The sequence below is a fragment of the Lonchura striata genome, chromosome Z (assembly GCF_046129695.1).
Source record: "Lonchura striata isolate bLonStr1 chromosome Z, bLonStr1.mat, whole genome shotgun sequence".
Lineage (NCBI taxonomy): Eukaryota > Metazoa > Chordata > Aves > Passeriformes > Estrildidae > Lonchura > Lonchura striata.
In genome coordinates, this window is record NC_134642.1 from 4,606,280 (window position 1) to 4,623,160 (window position 16,881).

The 16,881-nt window shown below is 36.0% G+C and overlaps 1 protein-coding gene across 4 annotated transcripts in view; it reads left to right on the forward strand.

The window, feature by feature from the left end:
- HOOK3 (hook microtubule tethering protein 3) overlaps nt 1-16,881 on the forward strand; it is an 83,397-nt gene that overhangs the window by 39,762 nt on the left and 26,754 nt on the right. For 3 of the 4 annotated variants that reach the window (XM_021534796.3, XM_021534799.3, XM_021534798.3), the window contains exons 7-14: nt 3,012-3,074; nt 4,560-4,643; nt 5,654-5,817; nt 7,919-8,059; nt 9,535-9,736; nt 13,020-13,130; nt 15,675-15,762; nt 16,426-16,495. In XM_021534796.3, coding sequence (XP_021390471.2) covers nt 3,012-3,074; nt 4,560-4,643; nt 5,654-5,817; nt 7,919-8,059; nt 9,535-9,736; nt 13,020-13,130; nt 15,675-15,762; nt 16,426-16,495 — 923 coding nt within the window. The remainder of the gene's footprint in view (nt 1-3,011; nt 3,075-4,559; nt 4,644-5,653; nt 5,818-7,918; nt 8,060-9,534; nt 9,737-13,019; nt 13,131-15,674; nt 15,763-16,425; nt 16,496-16,881) is intronic. The other variant, XM_021534800.3, reaches the window with a different exon arrangement.

A 16,881-nucleotide genomic window follows, 5' to 3' on the forward strand; every position in this document is an offset into this window, starting at 1 on the left:
ATTATTAAAAAGTTACTAGTATTGTAAGATTAGTAATAAATAATGCAGAAAAAGCTGATGTGCCATTGAGCAGATAACTGATTAAATGAGCATTTTGCAACTCTAAATTTCAGTAATATCAGAGAATGCTGATTGACCAGAAACAAAGTCAACAATAGGGAAAATGAGGCAAGCTTTGCATTTTTTAGGTGGATGGAAGGTGTAGTGTGTATTTCAAGTTGATATGCCTAGCTGTATGAAATCTTGCCTATCTGTATGAAATCTTAAAATATAGCATTCAGTAAAACTTTTCTTGAAATTTTCAAAAAGTCTAAATGAGGAGAGAGAAGTTTGGGTAGGTGAGTGGAGTTTTGTGCTCTATTGGCTGTTCTATTTATGGTAAAGTTTTTGCTTCTCAGTGGAGATAAACTGTGTACAAACAATCCTGAAGCAGAGCATAGTCAAGGCATTTTCTTTTATAAACCATTTACATACTTACAGTATGTGAGGAGATGTGTAAGGAAAAGATGGAAACACTCCTTTGTCATGATAATTCTGCCTTTACATCCCACTTTTTACATTTTTTTTATAGTTAACTGATGTTCAGAAGTTTGATTCCTTTTGAGTTATCTAGTAATCTCGTTCTTTGTCCGATTGTGGTACTAGACACAAAATGATCCCTTAAATTTCATCTTTAGCTTTTCCACTATACATACCACGAACCATCCAATTTCAGGGTGCTTTCTATTGCACATGAGATACATTTGCACATGTATCTGTGGCTCTTGCCCTTGGTGCCTCATTCACATTTCCCCATAACATTCTCAATGAACCCCGTGGAGTGAAATTTACACATGCAGTATGCATTCATGGTACACCCAGAATATTTATCTCCAGCATCTAATCCTACTCCAGATAATGTCCTTATTTGCCGGACATTTCTGCTAAGAGTTCTTCAAGGACAGGATGTTTTGGGAGAGATGGCAAAACTTATTGAAGAAAATAGGAATTATATTATTAGCCATGGCCTGCCTTATGGCAAGTCACAGAAAGCAATGACACTACAGTGGCCTCTAGTGGGTTCTGTGGTCACTTGTCATCCTTCTACTCCAAGTCTTGGACAGGCCTGTTAAACTGGTTTTTCAAAGAGAAAGTTGTGACAGGGACAGAAAGGGGCGGTGGTTGTTAGGGCCACGCTGTTGTACACCCTTGCAGGCTGCATACAGCATGGGAACTGCCTGTTGGAAAGCACTGACTTAGCAGGGGAAACTTACCTGTATGTGTGTGAGTAGCTGTGTCCAAAGTGTGTTTGTGAACAGCGTTGTGGAATATAAAATACTGAGAGGAGTAGAGTATTTGGCTAATATGGGATATCCCTTTTAGTCACCTGGAAAAGCTGGTGAAATGCAGTGTTCAAAGTGTGTCATGAGCATCACAGAGCAGGGAAGGATTGGAAGGTTTTGTTTAAATGATAATCAGCTTAGAAAATAGGGTTCTAAATTGAAGATGTTTCAATTTCATGGTATTGAAAAAGACAAGACTTCATTTTTCAGGGGACAGCTCTGAGGCTAGGGATTTTCTAATTATTGTTGCAGAGTTTGGGCTTGATGTAATGCTTCTTCATGGAGTAGTTTGCCATTGTAAAGGTGTAGAAGAAAATGGAAAAAATTTGGCAAATGTTGTCAAGGTGTGAGGAGGACTGCTGAGGAGAGATAGATTAATCTAAATAATGCAGCTAAATCCTAGTTAAGGAAATGGGGAAAGTGAGAAAAATGTGAGTATTACTTGAATGATGTAAATGTCTAACAGATTTTTCATTTGCACATGATGATATAAGCAGGGTTGAGAAGTGAAAGTCTGTGTATCCCACGAGACCTTGCTAAGGAAAATAGTGCAAAAGCACTGACTTCCAGAAGGAATAAAGTATTGTCTCTGGAGAGAGTTACCAGGCTAGACAGGACATTCCAGGGAAGAAAATGTATCCTGATTTTGGTTAGGATAGGGCCTTTTTAATTGTAACTTTCATGAATTGCATCATTGGCAAGCTTTTAGGAGATTATGAGTTTGGACAGAAACCATTAGTGCCGTTCTGTAATGATGCCTTTTGAATTAGTTACAGCGTATTTCTCATTTGCAAGACTGTTCCTGTATTTGCCGTACAACTTTTAGTGAGAACATTACTTTATTATGTTTGCTTGAGCTGTGTGGGAGGAGGTTGCTGAGCTACAACTTTTGCTAGGTTTTATTTCACTTTTGCCAGCTGGTGCAGCTGATTGTTAGGTTGCTATAAGAAAACTTACCAGCTTTTTTCTTTCCTTTGTTCAGTACATCAGTCACTTTTGTAGGATTAATTTGAGGATTTGTGTTGAGGGTTTGACTGGGTTTTTTTTGTTTTGTTTTGTTGTTTTGGTTTTTTAAAAATCTAGGCCAAAACCACTATCGGCTATTCCTGCACTGAAGTAGTACACAAAGAATTGTAATACTCTTTTCAGGAATGCACTGTACTGAATTACTTTTTAAGGTTGAAAATTACAGACAACTCCAGAACAGAACTTCTGTCACCTTTGTTTTGCACTAATAGTTGAGATAGATATGTCCTGGAGTTGAGCAGAATAAATAATTAAATTAATGTTAATATCTAGATAATGGAAATATGAAAAAGCCACTCAGTAGCAGAGAAAAATTAAAGCTGGGTCTCGCATGGTGTGTTGATATCTACTATCATTCCAATGCTACTGCAGTAAAATTTTTAGTGGGATGTTCTGTAGGCTTATCATAGACAAAGACTGTGCATTGTCAAAAAGAGATAATGTAAGGTTTCTTTTATAGCACTCTAAATATTGCAAATTATGAAGAGTTTCTCTTGTTCTTGTTTCTGAATATGTTATATATAAAAATGAACTTAAAAACTTTCAAATTAATTCAGATTAAAGCTCCCAAAAATAAAAATCAGTTTGGTATTTCATTGAAACTTAAGCTTTAATATAAAAGTAAATATTTGCTTTTTCTAATCCACTGTAATCTAATTGCAGTTGATGAGTAAAGAGTCTCCAGTCTCTGTTGGAAATGATGCTTACGTTGACCTTGATCGGCAGGTATCTAAGACTAGATGTTTCTTTTCATTCAACCATAGCATGTCAGTGGGCATGTTAAGAACTCAGTCTTTTTTTTTTTTTATTCTTTAATTATTAAGGGTGTTCTGGAAAAGTAAAATAAGAAGTGAAAAACTAAATCTCACTATTTCAAATCCTTTAGCTTTGTAAATTGACTTTACTTCTATTGTGTATTTAAAGGATATAGAAGTTTGGTTTGAAAAACCAGTCTAGCTGTATGACATAATAGTGCAAAACTACAGATTGATACAAATCTTTAGGCATGGAGAAAGATAAAAATATGTACTATTTGACTAAATGTTTTTATCTGAGTTCCTATTTCCAATGTCAGTTAAAAAAAAAAAACAAAAAACAAACCAAAAACAAAAAGACCTGCTTCTATGGGAATCCTGGAAGTGCTGCAAAATAGAAGTTTTCAAATACAATCATTTCCAGTCTGATATATCTAAAAAAAATGTACAAACCAAATTGTTTTTTTACTAGCTTATCCTCATGCTAACACTGTCCTACTTCCTCAGATTTTTTTCGTTATAGTAAGAAGAATAGTACAGTGGTGCTCACTCTATTAATCCATTATGTTTTCTCTGCAGAAATATGTAAATTCTTGCAGATGAAATTAATTCTTTGTATGTAAACAGGCATGTAAGAAGTAAACTTGCAAATGCAAGGTGTGGTGATATTGTTTGAGAAAGCTCATTTAAACTTCATATATATATAATAGAACATATATATATATTCATATATATATAATAAAACATATGTATCTTTATCTATATACATAACATGCATGCACCTATTTTATCAGACCTATTTTATTAATTTGTAGCTTTGTTTTCTGTTATCTTAACTGCATTCATTTGCAAACCACTGAGACACATATCTTTAAACATTCAGCCTTTGAAAGGAAGTATCAGAATATTTCCCACTGCTTATAAGATTCAGTGCCCTTTTTTAAAGGGTAGGCTCATCTGTTACATACTAGTTTTATTCCTGTTGTGCACTAGAAGTAGCTTCCAGAGACTAGAAAGATTTCACCCTAATTGTCCATTCCCTGTATTCCACCTTCCAGTCCTTTCTGTATTTGAAATGTAGATTGAAAATTGAAACTACATAGTCTTTGTGTCTGTAAAGAAAAGTGGTATTGACAGGTTTTTTTGATGTAGAGATTTGGTGAGTTCTTCAGACCCAATTTCTCCTTGAGTTTTTAACTCAGTTTATAGAGTAGATGCAATAACTCTAATGTAAAAGCAAATACTACTTTTAGATATGTTTACTTTTTACAGATAGACAAACTAAACAGTATTCACATCGGCTTTATTTTTTTCTTTATATGAGCAGAATTGCTCAGTTTTTAAAAATTTAATGTATTACCTCAATGTAAAAATAAATTTACAGGCTGTAGTTCAGAATATTTTTAAATGGATCACAAGGAGTGATGAAAATATAAACATTTCTTGTTTATGGTAGCTGAAGAAAACTACAGAAGAATTAAATGAAGCACTTGCAACAAAAGAAGAAATTGCCCAGAGATGTCATGAGTTAGATATGCAGGTAAGTTTGCTACAGAGTCTGTATCAATTTTGATATGGAGAAAAGATGTGTGAACTTTTAGGTGGCTGAAAATAAGCACTAGCGTATTGAAATGTAATTTTTAGAAGGGGGGTGAAAATGTCACAGTAATTGTTTTGGTTTCACTTGTGCTAGCAGAATGAATATAATTGTTTTCTTATCTTGTTGCTGTCTTGTCAGTATTATGAAGCAAAACTTCTTTTCCTTAGGTTAGGAAGGGTTTGAGCTCTGTGGTAGAACTGTTGCCGTGGAGAACTAATAAAGTTCTGCTGCTGTAATGGTTCCAGCTAATAGTTAAATCCCAGTCAGAAGTTGCTGTAGACCATTAAATGAGTATGGATTTAGACTAAATCTTACCTGTAAGTAAATCAGTGCTCATCTGGAAGACATGAGGAGTGTGAAGGAGGAGCCCTGGACTGATATTGCAACCCTACTTTGGAATACTAATTCAGGTTTCTTGTAGTTCAGTAACTGTTGGAATTAAAAGAGCTGATCTTTGTTGTGGTTAATATATGAACTCATGTTTCAGGTCCTGGAGCACTTTGGGTTCTTTCCACTACCACCTGTTTTCACAGTGCTAGTGGGAAGTGAGCTATCTTCAGGACTGTGTTCCTGTTTCAGCCTGCTTGCAGATGGCCTTTACTGTGAAGAGCTAGTTTTATTTGTTTCTAGGGAAATTATGCAGGTTTTATTATAATGAAGTTACCTGCTGTCATAACAGACTTTTTCTTTAAATGCTTGTGTGAAATACATTAAAGAATAATTATGTTTCCTGATAGTAACTCTGCACCTAATGTTGCAATATGTTGGTTACATCACATAGCAATTGAATATCTATTAAATAATACAGTGTATTCTTGTAAAATGTGATTTGTGAAGCCTGCATGTTTCTGTTTGTGGCATCTGTTGATACTTCATTATGAACATGAAAAAATACTGCTCTCTGTACCTGGGTAGGTTAATTATTCCTCTTCGTACTTTTATTACAACAGGTTGCAGCCCTTCAAGAGGAGAAGAGCAGCCTGCTTGCTGAAAACCAGATTTTGATGGAACGTTTAAATCAATCTGATTCCATTGAAGATCCCAACAGTCCTGCAGGTCGTAGACACCTGCAGCTGCAGACACAACTAGAACAGCTCCAAGAGGAAACATTCAGGTAGAAAAACTACGCTTGGTTAGGTTGTTTGTAACTGGCAATAGAGATGACTTAGATGTTTCTAAGATGGTTCTGCTGCAAATGTGAATTAGCCTAATGGATGTTGTATAGCCACAGTAGTACAGTTTTAAAAGTGATATATACATTATCATTTTGCTCTTTACAAGATCCAGCATTTTAAAAAGTGCAGTTTCTTAATGCTGAAGTGCTTTATACGTCACTCTACTGTGAGTTGCTTTAAATTGTTTGCGTGCAGTCATGTCACCCATGTTTTGCAAAGTCAGTGAAAATGAAAAGCGGCATGCTTTCCTTTTTGCAAATTATTCTGATTGTATTTTTAAGGTCTAGTAATTTCTAGATGAAAGTTTGCTACAGGCTGTACTGCTAGTGGCATTATCAGAGGGTAAAATATGTCCTTCTGTGAATTTGAAAACAAATTCAGAGATAACGAAAGATGCAGATTATCCATCTGTGAGTTTATTTACATTTCCCCAGTGTGTGAAAATACAGTTCCTCTTTAAACATCCTTCCTGGTACTCTTGACTGTTGTGTTCAGGCTGTGTAAGCCTGTTCTGCTGAAGAACACTGCTTCACTTCACCATAACCTTTTCATTCTCTTTCCCATACTTTCCTTCTCCTTTGTGAGTGAATTTACAGTATTTCTTTCTTTACACTGCCAGTTTTTCTTTTGCTACCTTCTTCTTATTGCCTTTTCCCAATTCTATATGCTGCACTACTTTCCTTTTTTTTCTATTTTGCCATTTTTCCAATTCCTCTTGCTAAGCCTCCTTTCCTGCTTATTCTGACATATCATCTCCCATTAGTTCCATGAAAAACATTCCGTGTTTCTCCATCACAACACTTAGTGCCTGGATTTTTTCTTTTTATACATCTCCCATGTAAAGGAATAAAGTAATGGTGATGTCCCCTTTAATCTCTTCTGATTCATCTCCATGCTCTGCAGTAATTCTTACCTGAGTCTGGTGTCAATAACTGTTGAAACAGATTTTGTCCCTGTGTTCAATATCTGCACCATCTGTTACTGTAGTTGTCAGGCTCTGAAGGTCGTTCTAAACTGTTTTCTTATGTGAGACTCATTTCTGGTCTCCTTTACCTCCTTCCCTTGTATTCATATTATGTGGTTCCTAATGGCTATTTGTATGTGTTGCTTCCAGCTCTACCTGATCAAACAGGACTTATGTACAGCTTAACTGGTGCCTAGTGTGGTACACCACTTTTCTTCCTACTCTTGCCTCTTTGTCCTTTGACTGTCCTGGTCTGTCGTGATCCAAATCTTAGTTGTTTCCAGTTTGAATGACTCAAAGATTTTCTCTTGTTTCCATTCTTGTAGATTGTTCTTGGACTCCTTAACTTTTTATTTCATCATGCCCTTATCTCTTATCTTGGATTGTTTATGTTTTAATTTCAGAGCAAACTCACAGTAGGACTTTCTGTTCTAGGTTGTGTCCTCTTCCATTCATTCAGAATACACTGAAAAAGTTTGTTACTTTCTTCACTGCCAAGTTAATAGAGCTTTGGCTATGCATAGTGTATGCAAGCAGTTTAACAACTTTGGTCAGAGTTGTTTACTTGCTAACTAGATAGCCTGGTTCTCCAGATGTACGGGGCATACACAGGTTCTTTATGAGTAAATAAATAAAGCCACTTCAGTGAGAGGTCTATGGCATTTATAACATTTTACAATCAGATCATTGTTGGAAGTAGATGAGTGGGGTAGCTGAACAGAATAGAATAAAGATGTCATGTTCAAACTCTGAGTGTCTGAAGATGAAAAAATATTAAAATTTCTCCTTAAGCTTCCCTTGTGAAAAGCTACTGTTATAGAAATAAACCTCAGGTTTTGTTTTTATGAGAACATATGTTACCTTGTGAATTTTCACATAGAAAGACTGATATTAAATTGGGAGCATTGATGAAGTTAATCTGCTTTTACATTTTGAATAAGCACATTGTGTTGTTGTTTTCCTTCACTGCAGTAGGAGGCCATTTTGTGTGTTCTTAGAGGGGATGATGAGGAAAAGTAACTGTGGCTCAGGATGAGAAATTATTTTCTCATCTGGATTTCTTTTCATTCTTACAGATTAGAAGCTGCAAAAGATGACTATCGAATACGCTGTGAAGAACTAGAAAAGGAAATTGCGGAATTGAGACAACAAACAGAAGAGCTTACTACACTGGCAGAGGAGGCTCAGTCTTTGAAGGATGAGATAGATGTACTCAGGTAAATTTTGTTCCATTAACTCTTTTTTAACTACTACCTTTTAATTTGTATGATTTGTGTACTTAATCTACATTATCTTTTGTTTTAGTAATTTAATATTAAGTGCTTTTAATGGCAAGATTCTTTGGATGCTCTAGTTATGTACACAGACCTACACACAATTCTGCTTGAGTACAGTAGTTGCTTATTTTGTACCTAATCAATAACTATTGATAAACTTAGTAATTCTGTGCCAATTCATGGTTATAACAGGGCACCCACTGGTCTCTTTGAGTATGCAGTATTCACCTTCATCATACCTCAGGCATCTCAACAGAAAACTAGGCTGTTTTCTTTCCAGGATTTGTTTTGTTTGGACTTGGGTGGTACTTTTGGTTTATCATGTAATATTAGTGTGGAACAACATCTGTTGCAGCTCTTATTCCCACTGGATTTTTAGCAATGAAAGTTGTCATGATTTGATGATACTATGTATTTATGGAGTGGGACAGCCACTTTTACTATGGAGCATATTCCTTCAGTATTTGCATCTATTGCCATGGGTTATTCAGAGCAGTTACTCATTCTCTTCAGCAAGGCTTATTTAATACTGCTATTCCTGATTCACTAGCAGCCTTCTACCAAAGCTATCTGTTTTTATCCCTTCTGTCACTAATACAAGGAAGGAACCTATCAGGCTGCATAAATTTTGTAGGAAGCATGGGTTCAAAGAGCAATTCCTTGTCCCAAGAGAGAGGCCCTGCACCTCACTGAGGATTAAACTGGCGTACCTCAATGTTCCATAAACTGACACATTAATTCAGTAGGAGATTCCCTAGATTCCACAAGAAATTGGGTCTGTAAATTGGTTGATTCTAAAATGAAACTGGGAACAGTAATGGCAGAGGTCTTTGGGGGACGTGAGGTCCATTGTAATCTTGGAAGTGCGGCAGGTAGATTGATAAAACTCTGAAAAGCTGAAGCCTGGTGTTTCTTTTTTTTTTTTTTTTTTTTTTTAATAAGGAATCAAGTTTCAAAACTTACGGTGCTTCTGTGTCACCAAGTACAATTTGTCTAGCAGAGAGATCTTTATGATTTTAGTCCTGGTTATTATTAAAATGAACTGAATAGCAGAAACTATTCTTCTTTACCCTTGAAAAATTTAGGACAGAAGATAATTTAGAATTGAAAGGAAATGAGTGGGAGTGAGATTGTTTTAGCTATTATTTTAAGGTTGGAAGCAGATAAGAAAGTTCTGTTAGGAAGAGAGATAGGGCCTAAAAGAACCTTCAGCATCAGCTCTTGAGTTGACAAACAGTTATGGGAAGAAAACAGACAATTAAAAGTGAAAACATCAGTAAGAGGAGGATGTGATTGCTATATTGTTCTTCCATGCATGTCTTTTGCATTAAGAAAAAACTGTGAAGAAGCATTTTAAATTCTGTTAGTTTTGTTAGTTTCCAAAGTTCAAATTTGATACAAATCTGTCCCTTCAGGCACTCTTCTGATAAAGTAGCCAAGTTAGAAAGCCAGGTAGAATCATACAAAAAGAAATTGGAAGACCTGGGTGATTTGCGGCGGCAAGTGAAGCTTTTAGAAGAGAAGAATACAATGTACATGCAAAACACTGTGAGCCTGGAGGAAGAACTAAGGAAGGCCAATGCAGCACGCAGTCAGCTGGAAACATACAAAAGACAGGTGAGGACAGGCATCATCAATGCTATAGTACTCTGTATTGTTCAGCACTTTTTCTTCATAATATGGCTAATACCTCAAAGTAAAAAAAAGCTATGAAAAAAACAACTCTTGTTTTAAAAACTCTCCCATGCTTTATAGGTGCTTGCTACCTTGTCCTCCTTTCCTTTCCTCCTGCAACTCCTGTCATGACTACAAGTTTGTCAAAAAGCAGTATTTCTTGCATTTAAAAACTCAGCAGATGTAAAGTGTTTGGTTTTTTTTTTTCCTAAAATGATTCCAAATTTATATTCAGTAGCGAGGCTAGAACAGAGGCTATCCTTTCAGAAAAAGTATCCACTTTTCACTTATAATTTTCCAGCAGTAAGGAACACACCACAGCTGAGGTAAGTTGTTCCTGTGGTCAAATAACTTCTTTTTTTAAGGTTTTAGTTTCTCTGATCCATCTGGATTTTTCCACTCAAGAAGACAGAAGGACACATGTCATCCTTGTTGTTTATATGCACCTAGTGGAATAAAAAAATGTGTCAGCAGCACACTGTGTGGTGTGTTAGGCACCTATTTATCCTCCTGCTTATCCAAGTGCCGTGTGATGCTGCTTCTGTAAAGGTGGAAGATGTGCTTAATCTTCTTTCTGCTTTTGTACTTCAGGGACACAATATCGTTCTGGTATTCTTGTTACAGGGCTAGACAGAGCATGGTTTATTAAAGCTGTAGTGCCTGCTCTGTATTTCTGCCTGATCAAATGATCAAGCACAGGGGTCCCTGTATGTCAGTTTACTGTAGAATAAAGTATAGAAATAGGCACTAACAATACTGAAAGCTCAGGAGCAATGTGTCTCCTAAGACTTGATAGATTTTTTTCCCTGCACTTGGTGATCTCAGTGTTTAAAACAAATTGTTTCAGCCTATGTGAACTAATTTTAAATACAAATGATTTTAAAGCCCAAATGATTTTACCAGAAAAAAAGAACTTGTGCAAGAAAAATTGTCCAAGGGGGCAAAGATAAATGCAAATATAGAAAGAAATGGCCTTCCACACATGAATAGTATGAAGTTTACTGGCAATCTAATATTTCACTCGGTTAAACAGCTGAACATGTGATATTGTTGTGTAACCTCAACATCTGAATTTGATTCTTCTTATTTCACCAACCAAAAGGATTTTGGAAGGGCCAGTTCCATCAGTGCTGTTAAAGTACTTATTTTCTTCAGTTTTATTCTATGCGTAGGATTTCCTGTATGAGGAGCTGTTGTTTGGTACAAAACTGTTTACTGACTGAGACTGGAAAATTAGCCTCAGGTGTCCTGTGGCAGATCTGGTTTTCTTCACTTAACTGTGGTGTCTCAAAATGAACACTCTGTGTTTGTCTTCAGTGTCTTTAAGACCAGGCTCCTTTTGAGACCTACCTTTGAGACTCCTAAGCCACAAAATTATTTTTCTGGGAATATTAAATTGTGCTATTAGAAGGAAGCTGATATAAGGCTTGTGATGTTACGTCACTGCTGAGTACTAGTGTGCTCCTGTAATGGAATATGTCTTGTCTGGTGTTTGAAGGATCTAACCTGACTCATGAGGACACCATTAGAGAGTTATTTCTTTGGCTTAGAATCATTATGCTATGCAGATGAAAGTGGTTCATTCAAATTCCTATAGTAATCTCCAAGGAAATTTCATCTTCACCTCACAGTCTCTGTGAGGTTGAGTGGTGGTGTTTTGTTTTCACTCTTCTGAGAGCAAGCACAAGCCTTTTCTAAGAAACTTTATTTTGGCATAAATATTAAAATACAGAGACTGCAGGAGTTTTTTTTTGTGATTTAATTCAGCCCCTTTGTGCATGTGCATTCTGATGCATAGTTAACAGTATGTCTTGCTTTTCTTTGTTGCAAGATTCCTGCTTTATTCATTCCACATGCAGATAATGCTTAGTAAATGTGATGGCAGTTCATTTTTTTTTTTTAATCTTCTGCATTACCATGAAACTATATGTTTTTCTGTACATTCACAGGTCCTAATTCAAGGCAAATTTATTTCTTGCTGTGTTTTTCTACATACCATTACCTATGCATGATTGGTTACAAACATAAATGTATAAACATAAATTTATTTCCATTTGAGGTGAAAATACTAATATTTTGCAAGTAATGGCACTGTCACTGATGAAGGCCTGCAGTTATTCTGATACCCTCAGTGATAAATGTCACATCTGAAAAATTAAATATTTTCATATTTCTTTAATCTCAGAATAGGCAGGTCTGTTTTTGCAGCTTTTAATTTAGGAACAACAGCAGCAAAGTCCATCTCTAAGACTTAGGACCATGCATATTTTAGGTCTTGTAGTTATTTTGCTATAGTTGTACATGTTGAAAATAAAAGGTCATTAGAACCACCGGGGAGTCTTGATATAGATATGGCTACTGCTTTAGTCACTTCCTTTGTAATCTAAAAGCCATGAAAAAGCCTTCTTATAAACTGTTTTAGAAGAAGCTGTAGGTCTTTAGCTGAGTCTTCATTCAGCTTTTGTATTTGCAGGCCAGTCTTTATTTAGCTTATTTGCTCTCATGCTGTCTGCATTATGAGGTTTACTAGTGTTCTGGGAATTAATCTTTGCTAGTAAAGGCTGAAAGTGTTGAAAAGGGAAGACTTCACCAATTTACCTTCTGTTGCGCACACTTTCACATGTCTGGTCACTTAATTTTAAGAGTTCTTTACTGATCTGTAGTTGAAAGCATACATATGGTAGCGTTTCTCACTGAAATAAAGAAAACTTTTTGGAGCCTGTGACTGAATATTTGTGTTAGTGCATTAAAAATTACTAGGACATCTCAGGGAATGTTACCTGGCTGCATAAACTAGTAGCTGAATTCTGAGTGAGGCTTATGAAGTAAAGTTAAAAAAATATAAGATAATTTGTTTTCTTCAGAGTCTTTTCTTTTTACTAGGCTTTTCAGAACACAGAAAGATTTTTCTGCTGTTCCTAATCTTATTGATCCCTAGAACTATATGGGTTTTTTTTCTGTAAACCTTCTTGAGCTTAAATTATTGTTTTAGATGTACTAAAAATACTTCACATTTTTTCTATCTTTTGCTTGCACTAAGACCATTTGAATGCTTTTTATTTTGCTGAAACACAGAACAACTGATGAAAGAAGTTTTTAGTATGTCCTATAAGTAACCATTTCACTTGTTTTACGACATGACTTGTGGTGCACTGTAATTGGCTACTTTGTCTTGTGTATTTTGTTTTAACATTTGCAGACACGTTATTGATTCTTGTTCTCACAGGCAGTTGAACTACAAAACAGGTTATCTGAAGAATCCAAGAAAGCTGATAAATTAGATTATGAATGCAAACGACTGAAAGAAAAAGTAGACAGCCTCCAAAAAGAAAAAGATGTAAGTGCCAAGGTGTTATTTTTTTGTTAGTAACAATAGAAACTTTGTATCCTTTATAACACAGAGATGTGGTAATTATAGTTAGCCATCTTTTTGAATTAGGAAGTCTTTTTCTTCCAAAATTTTCTAATGTTTGTGTACAAGATAGTTTTTAAACCTAAGAATTGTACAGCATGGAATAAAGTGACTGTACAAAATTATATGCAACCCATTTTTAAGAGGAATACCCTTGATATTTGGCATCTGAAGTTGTTTCCTGACCGCTTGCAATGAGAAAGTTAATAAATACCCAGGGTGATTACTATGTATTCCGAAAAGCTATTTACAACAGGGTTTCTGCAGTATCATCCTAGAACTAAATTCCTGTTGCTTTTTTTCCCTAAGGCATTCTTTCAGGTACCATCAACATGCTTCTCTTTCTGGAGTTATCAATAGTGTAGCAAGGGGCTTAGTAGCTGTGTAGAGGGAAATGTCCTTTGTGGCAATCTCACCTTTTATGACAGCTCCTTGTTGACCTATCTTGTACTGCCAGTGTGGAACATTCAGGGTAGATAGCAATTTATCCCCTTGCTCTTGTGTCATTTGCTGCTAGTGATTCTGTGATTAACTGCTCTGTACTCTCTTGCTGAGACTTACCCTTCAGACTTCACTTATGCACTGTCATTTCTCAACAGTTAATTTCAGCTTGTTTCTTAGGAATGTATATACAGGTGGTTCAGAGTACCTAAAATGAATGTCAGCAATTGCAGCTAGCAGTTTCTTAGGTGTGTTTTAATTATAAGTCCATTGATCCAGAAACTCTGTAGGCTTTTTATGCAGTAGTCATACTTCATGTCCAGTTATTTCCAAGATTTCCAAGCCCAGATCTTAAATATTTGAACGGAAACTTTTCAGTTACTTTATATTCATAGGCCATGATTTCCATTTTTTATTAAATTTTCAAGCTCCAATGGACACTTGACTTTCACATCACTTCCATCTGCCCTTCAAATCAGGCTGGAATGCTCATAATAACTGTGTTGGTATTGTGCTTTGGCTTTCTTTCCTGCTTTTTGGTTTTTAAATTGGGTTTTTTTTTTCCCAATTCTTTTATGTTGAACAATGGTAAAGATGTTTCTATGGCTTATCCATGGCTCAGTGGACCATTTCATCTTGCACAAAGGATCTGAATTGCAGGCCATTGTCATATAGTTTTCTGATTTACTGCCTGGCAAATAGCTTTTTTCTTTTTTGAGCTGGATGTTGTTCTTAAGTACATTCTTTTGAATGGATATGCACCTGTGAGAAGTAAATTACAGCCAGAATTCCCTCATCATGTGAGTTTCATGATTCACTGTATGACTTTTTCTGTTCTCTGTTGTCAATATGTATCAGTAAAGTAGCCCACCACGAGTTATAACTAGGTAGTGGTATCTGGTCAACCATATTTTGGAAATAGTTACTGAAACTTATTATATTCTTTTCCTTATGTTCTGGCGAACCATGGTAGTGTTTGATATCTTCATCAAAGTAGCCTGGAATTTTACCTCTGTGGTGTGTTAAAAGTACTACAATAATTATTGAACTGCTTGTAGCAGTGAAGCCCTAGAGCTTTTTGTAGTCATTAAAATATTCTGGCATTTGGCAATCAAGAGTTAGTAAAATGAAATGCTATCAGCCAACACAACTCCGTACCTATACAGAGGAAAGGTCTATCTTGGACCATTGAGTAATACTGAACATGGCTGATTTTGGAGCAAACTACAACATGAATCATTACATAGTAGCCAGTTTCTTTCCTTTTTTTGATTCTTGGCAACCTTCTGGAAAAAAATTTGGTGCTACCTGTAGATTCTCATTTTTTCGCCAGAAGCGTAGTTGTGCCAAATTTAAAGAGTATTTGCCTGATGCTACTGAATAGCACATCTCTCTGAATCCCGGGTGATCCAGTCCTGTTCTTCAGTTCTCTTTGGCCGAGTCTTATGCAACAAGTTTTCTTTCATAGCCAAGATGCTGGTGAATGACATGGACAGCTGACACACAGGAGGAATGTGACATGGAAATGTTGCTTACACTTTCAGTGGTAAAAGACAAAAAACATGGAGTAAAAACATTTTGTTATGTTGACTCTGTACTTACCTGCTCTTTATTTCACTCCTGGCTGAATCTTTGATTTGTGGTGATGAAGAAATATATGGTCACTCAGCTGTCTTCCATTTCCCTTGGAATCAACCCTAATGAAAGGAAAACAGCTGAGTGGTCCCGTGGATACTGTTGACTACCTGGTACCAGAACTTTGTGTCACTAATAACTTGATTTTGTAAGCTTATACCCATTCTATTTTTAGTCCAATAAGATCAGCAGTCCTTCTCCTGAAAAACCCCCAAACTACTGTTCCTGTGGAATATATAATACTTATATTTATTCTGTTATGGAATAGACTGAGATACCTTAAGTTGAATGTAGTTTCTAGAATTACATTAAATAATTTTTTTAATTTTGAAGGCTGTTAGAGATAGATTTGGACTGCCAAGACTGATATTAATTCTCTTTCCAATTCTTCAGAGATTAAGAACAGAAAGGGATTCTTTGAAAGAAACTATTGAAGAACTTAGATGTGTACAAGCTCAGGAGGGTCAACTCACCACTACAGGTAAAGGACAAATAAGGAGATTAAATGCCTCTTTTCTAAAGTGTGCACAAGTTTTCTGTAGAGTATTGAATGTGCTTTTGTTTAGCACAGAATAAATTTAAGCTCTTCTAAAATCAGCAGTGAAAAACTTCAACTATTCATAGCTTCATAAGCAGGCAAAAGCTTTGAATGTTGAGTCAATCAGAAATTTTAACTCTCCTCTCCAGTGGGATATTTTTATAATGTATATCTAATTTCTATGTAGTTACATTGTTTTCTTTAGAGACATATTTTCTCATGTTTCCTGTGTTATAGTTCATTTGTATGTGTAATCGTGTGTACTTTTGTAGTTCTTAGATAAGATTAACAAGTAGGAAATAAACTGCAACATTATTTCTTCAGAATGGGTGAAATCAGACATAATGGTTCACCAGATTAAATGGTGCTTATCTGTCTGTCTTGCTGTAGCCTGGTTTTGTGTCATTTTACATTTTACATTGCAACATTATTTCTTCAGAATGGGTGAAATCAGATGTAATGGTTCACCAAATTAAATGGTGCTTGTCTGTTCATCTTGCCTGATTTTGTATCATTTTACATTGTTGAGCAGTAGTGTGAAACTTCTAGAACAATGTCTATTTCTTGGCATGTGAAAAAGTCAGTGGTGTGCTTTTCCTTACTCAGGATTGATGCCTCTGGGAAGACAAGAACCTTCAGACAGTTTAGCAGCAGAAATCATTACTCCTGAAATAAAGTAAGCTAATGCATGCTTTGTTTTTCTAACCTCTACAATTGTCAGTGCCAAGTTGGATATTAATTAGCCGTGCCCTGGCAGCCAGGAGGCCCAACTGTGTCCTTGCGGGCATCAGGCATAGCATCACCAGCCAGGCAAGAGAGGGGATTGTCCTGCTCTGCTCTGCACTGGGACAGAGTCTTGTGTGCAGTTCTGGATGCCACAATATGAGAAAGACATAAAACTCTTCGCATCCTAAGGAGGGCCACAAGCATGGTGAAGGGCCTTGAGTGAATCTATATGATGAGTAGCTGAGGTCACTTGATCTGTTCAGCCTGGAGAGGAGGAGACTGAGCAGAGATCTTAACTTTCCTCATGAGACAAAGAGGAAGGACAAACATTCATCT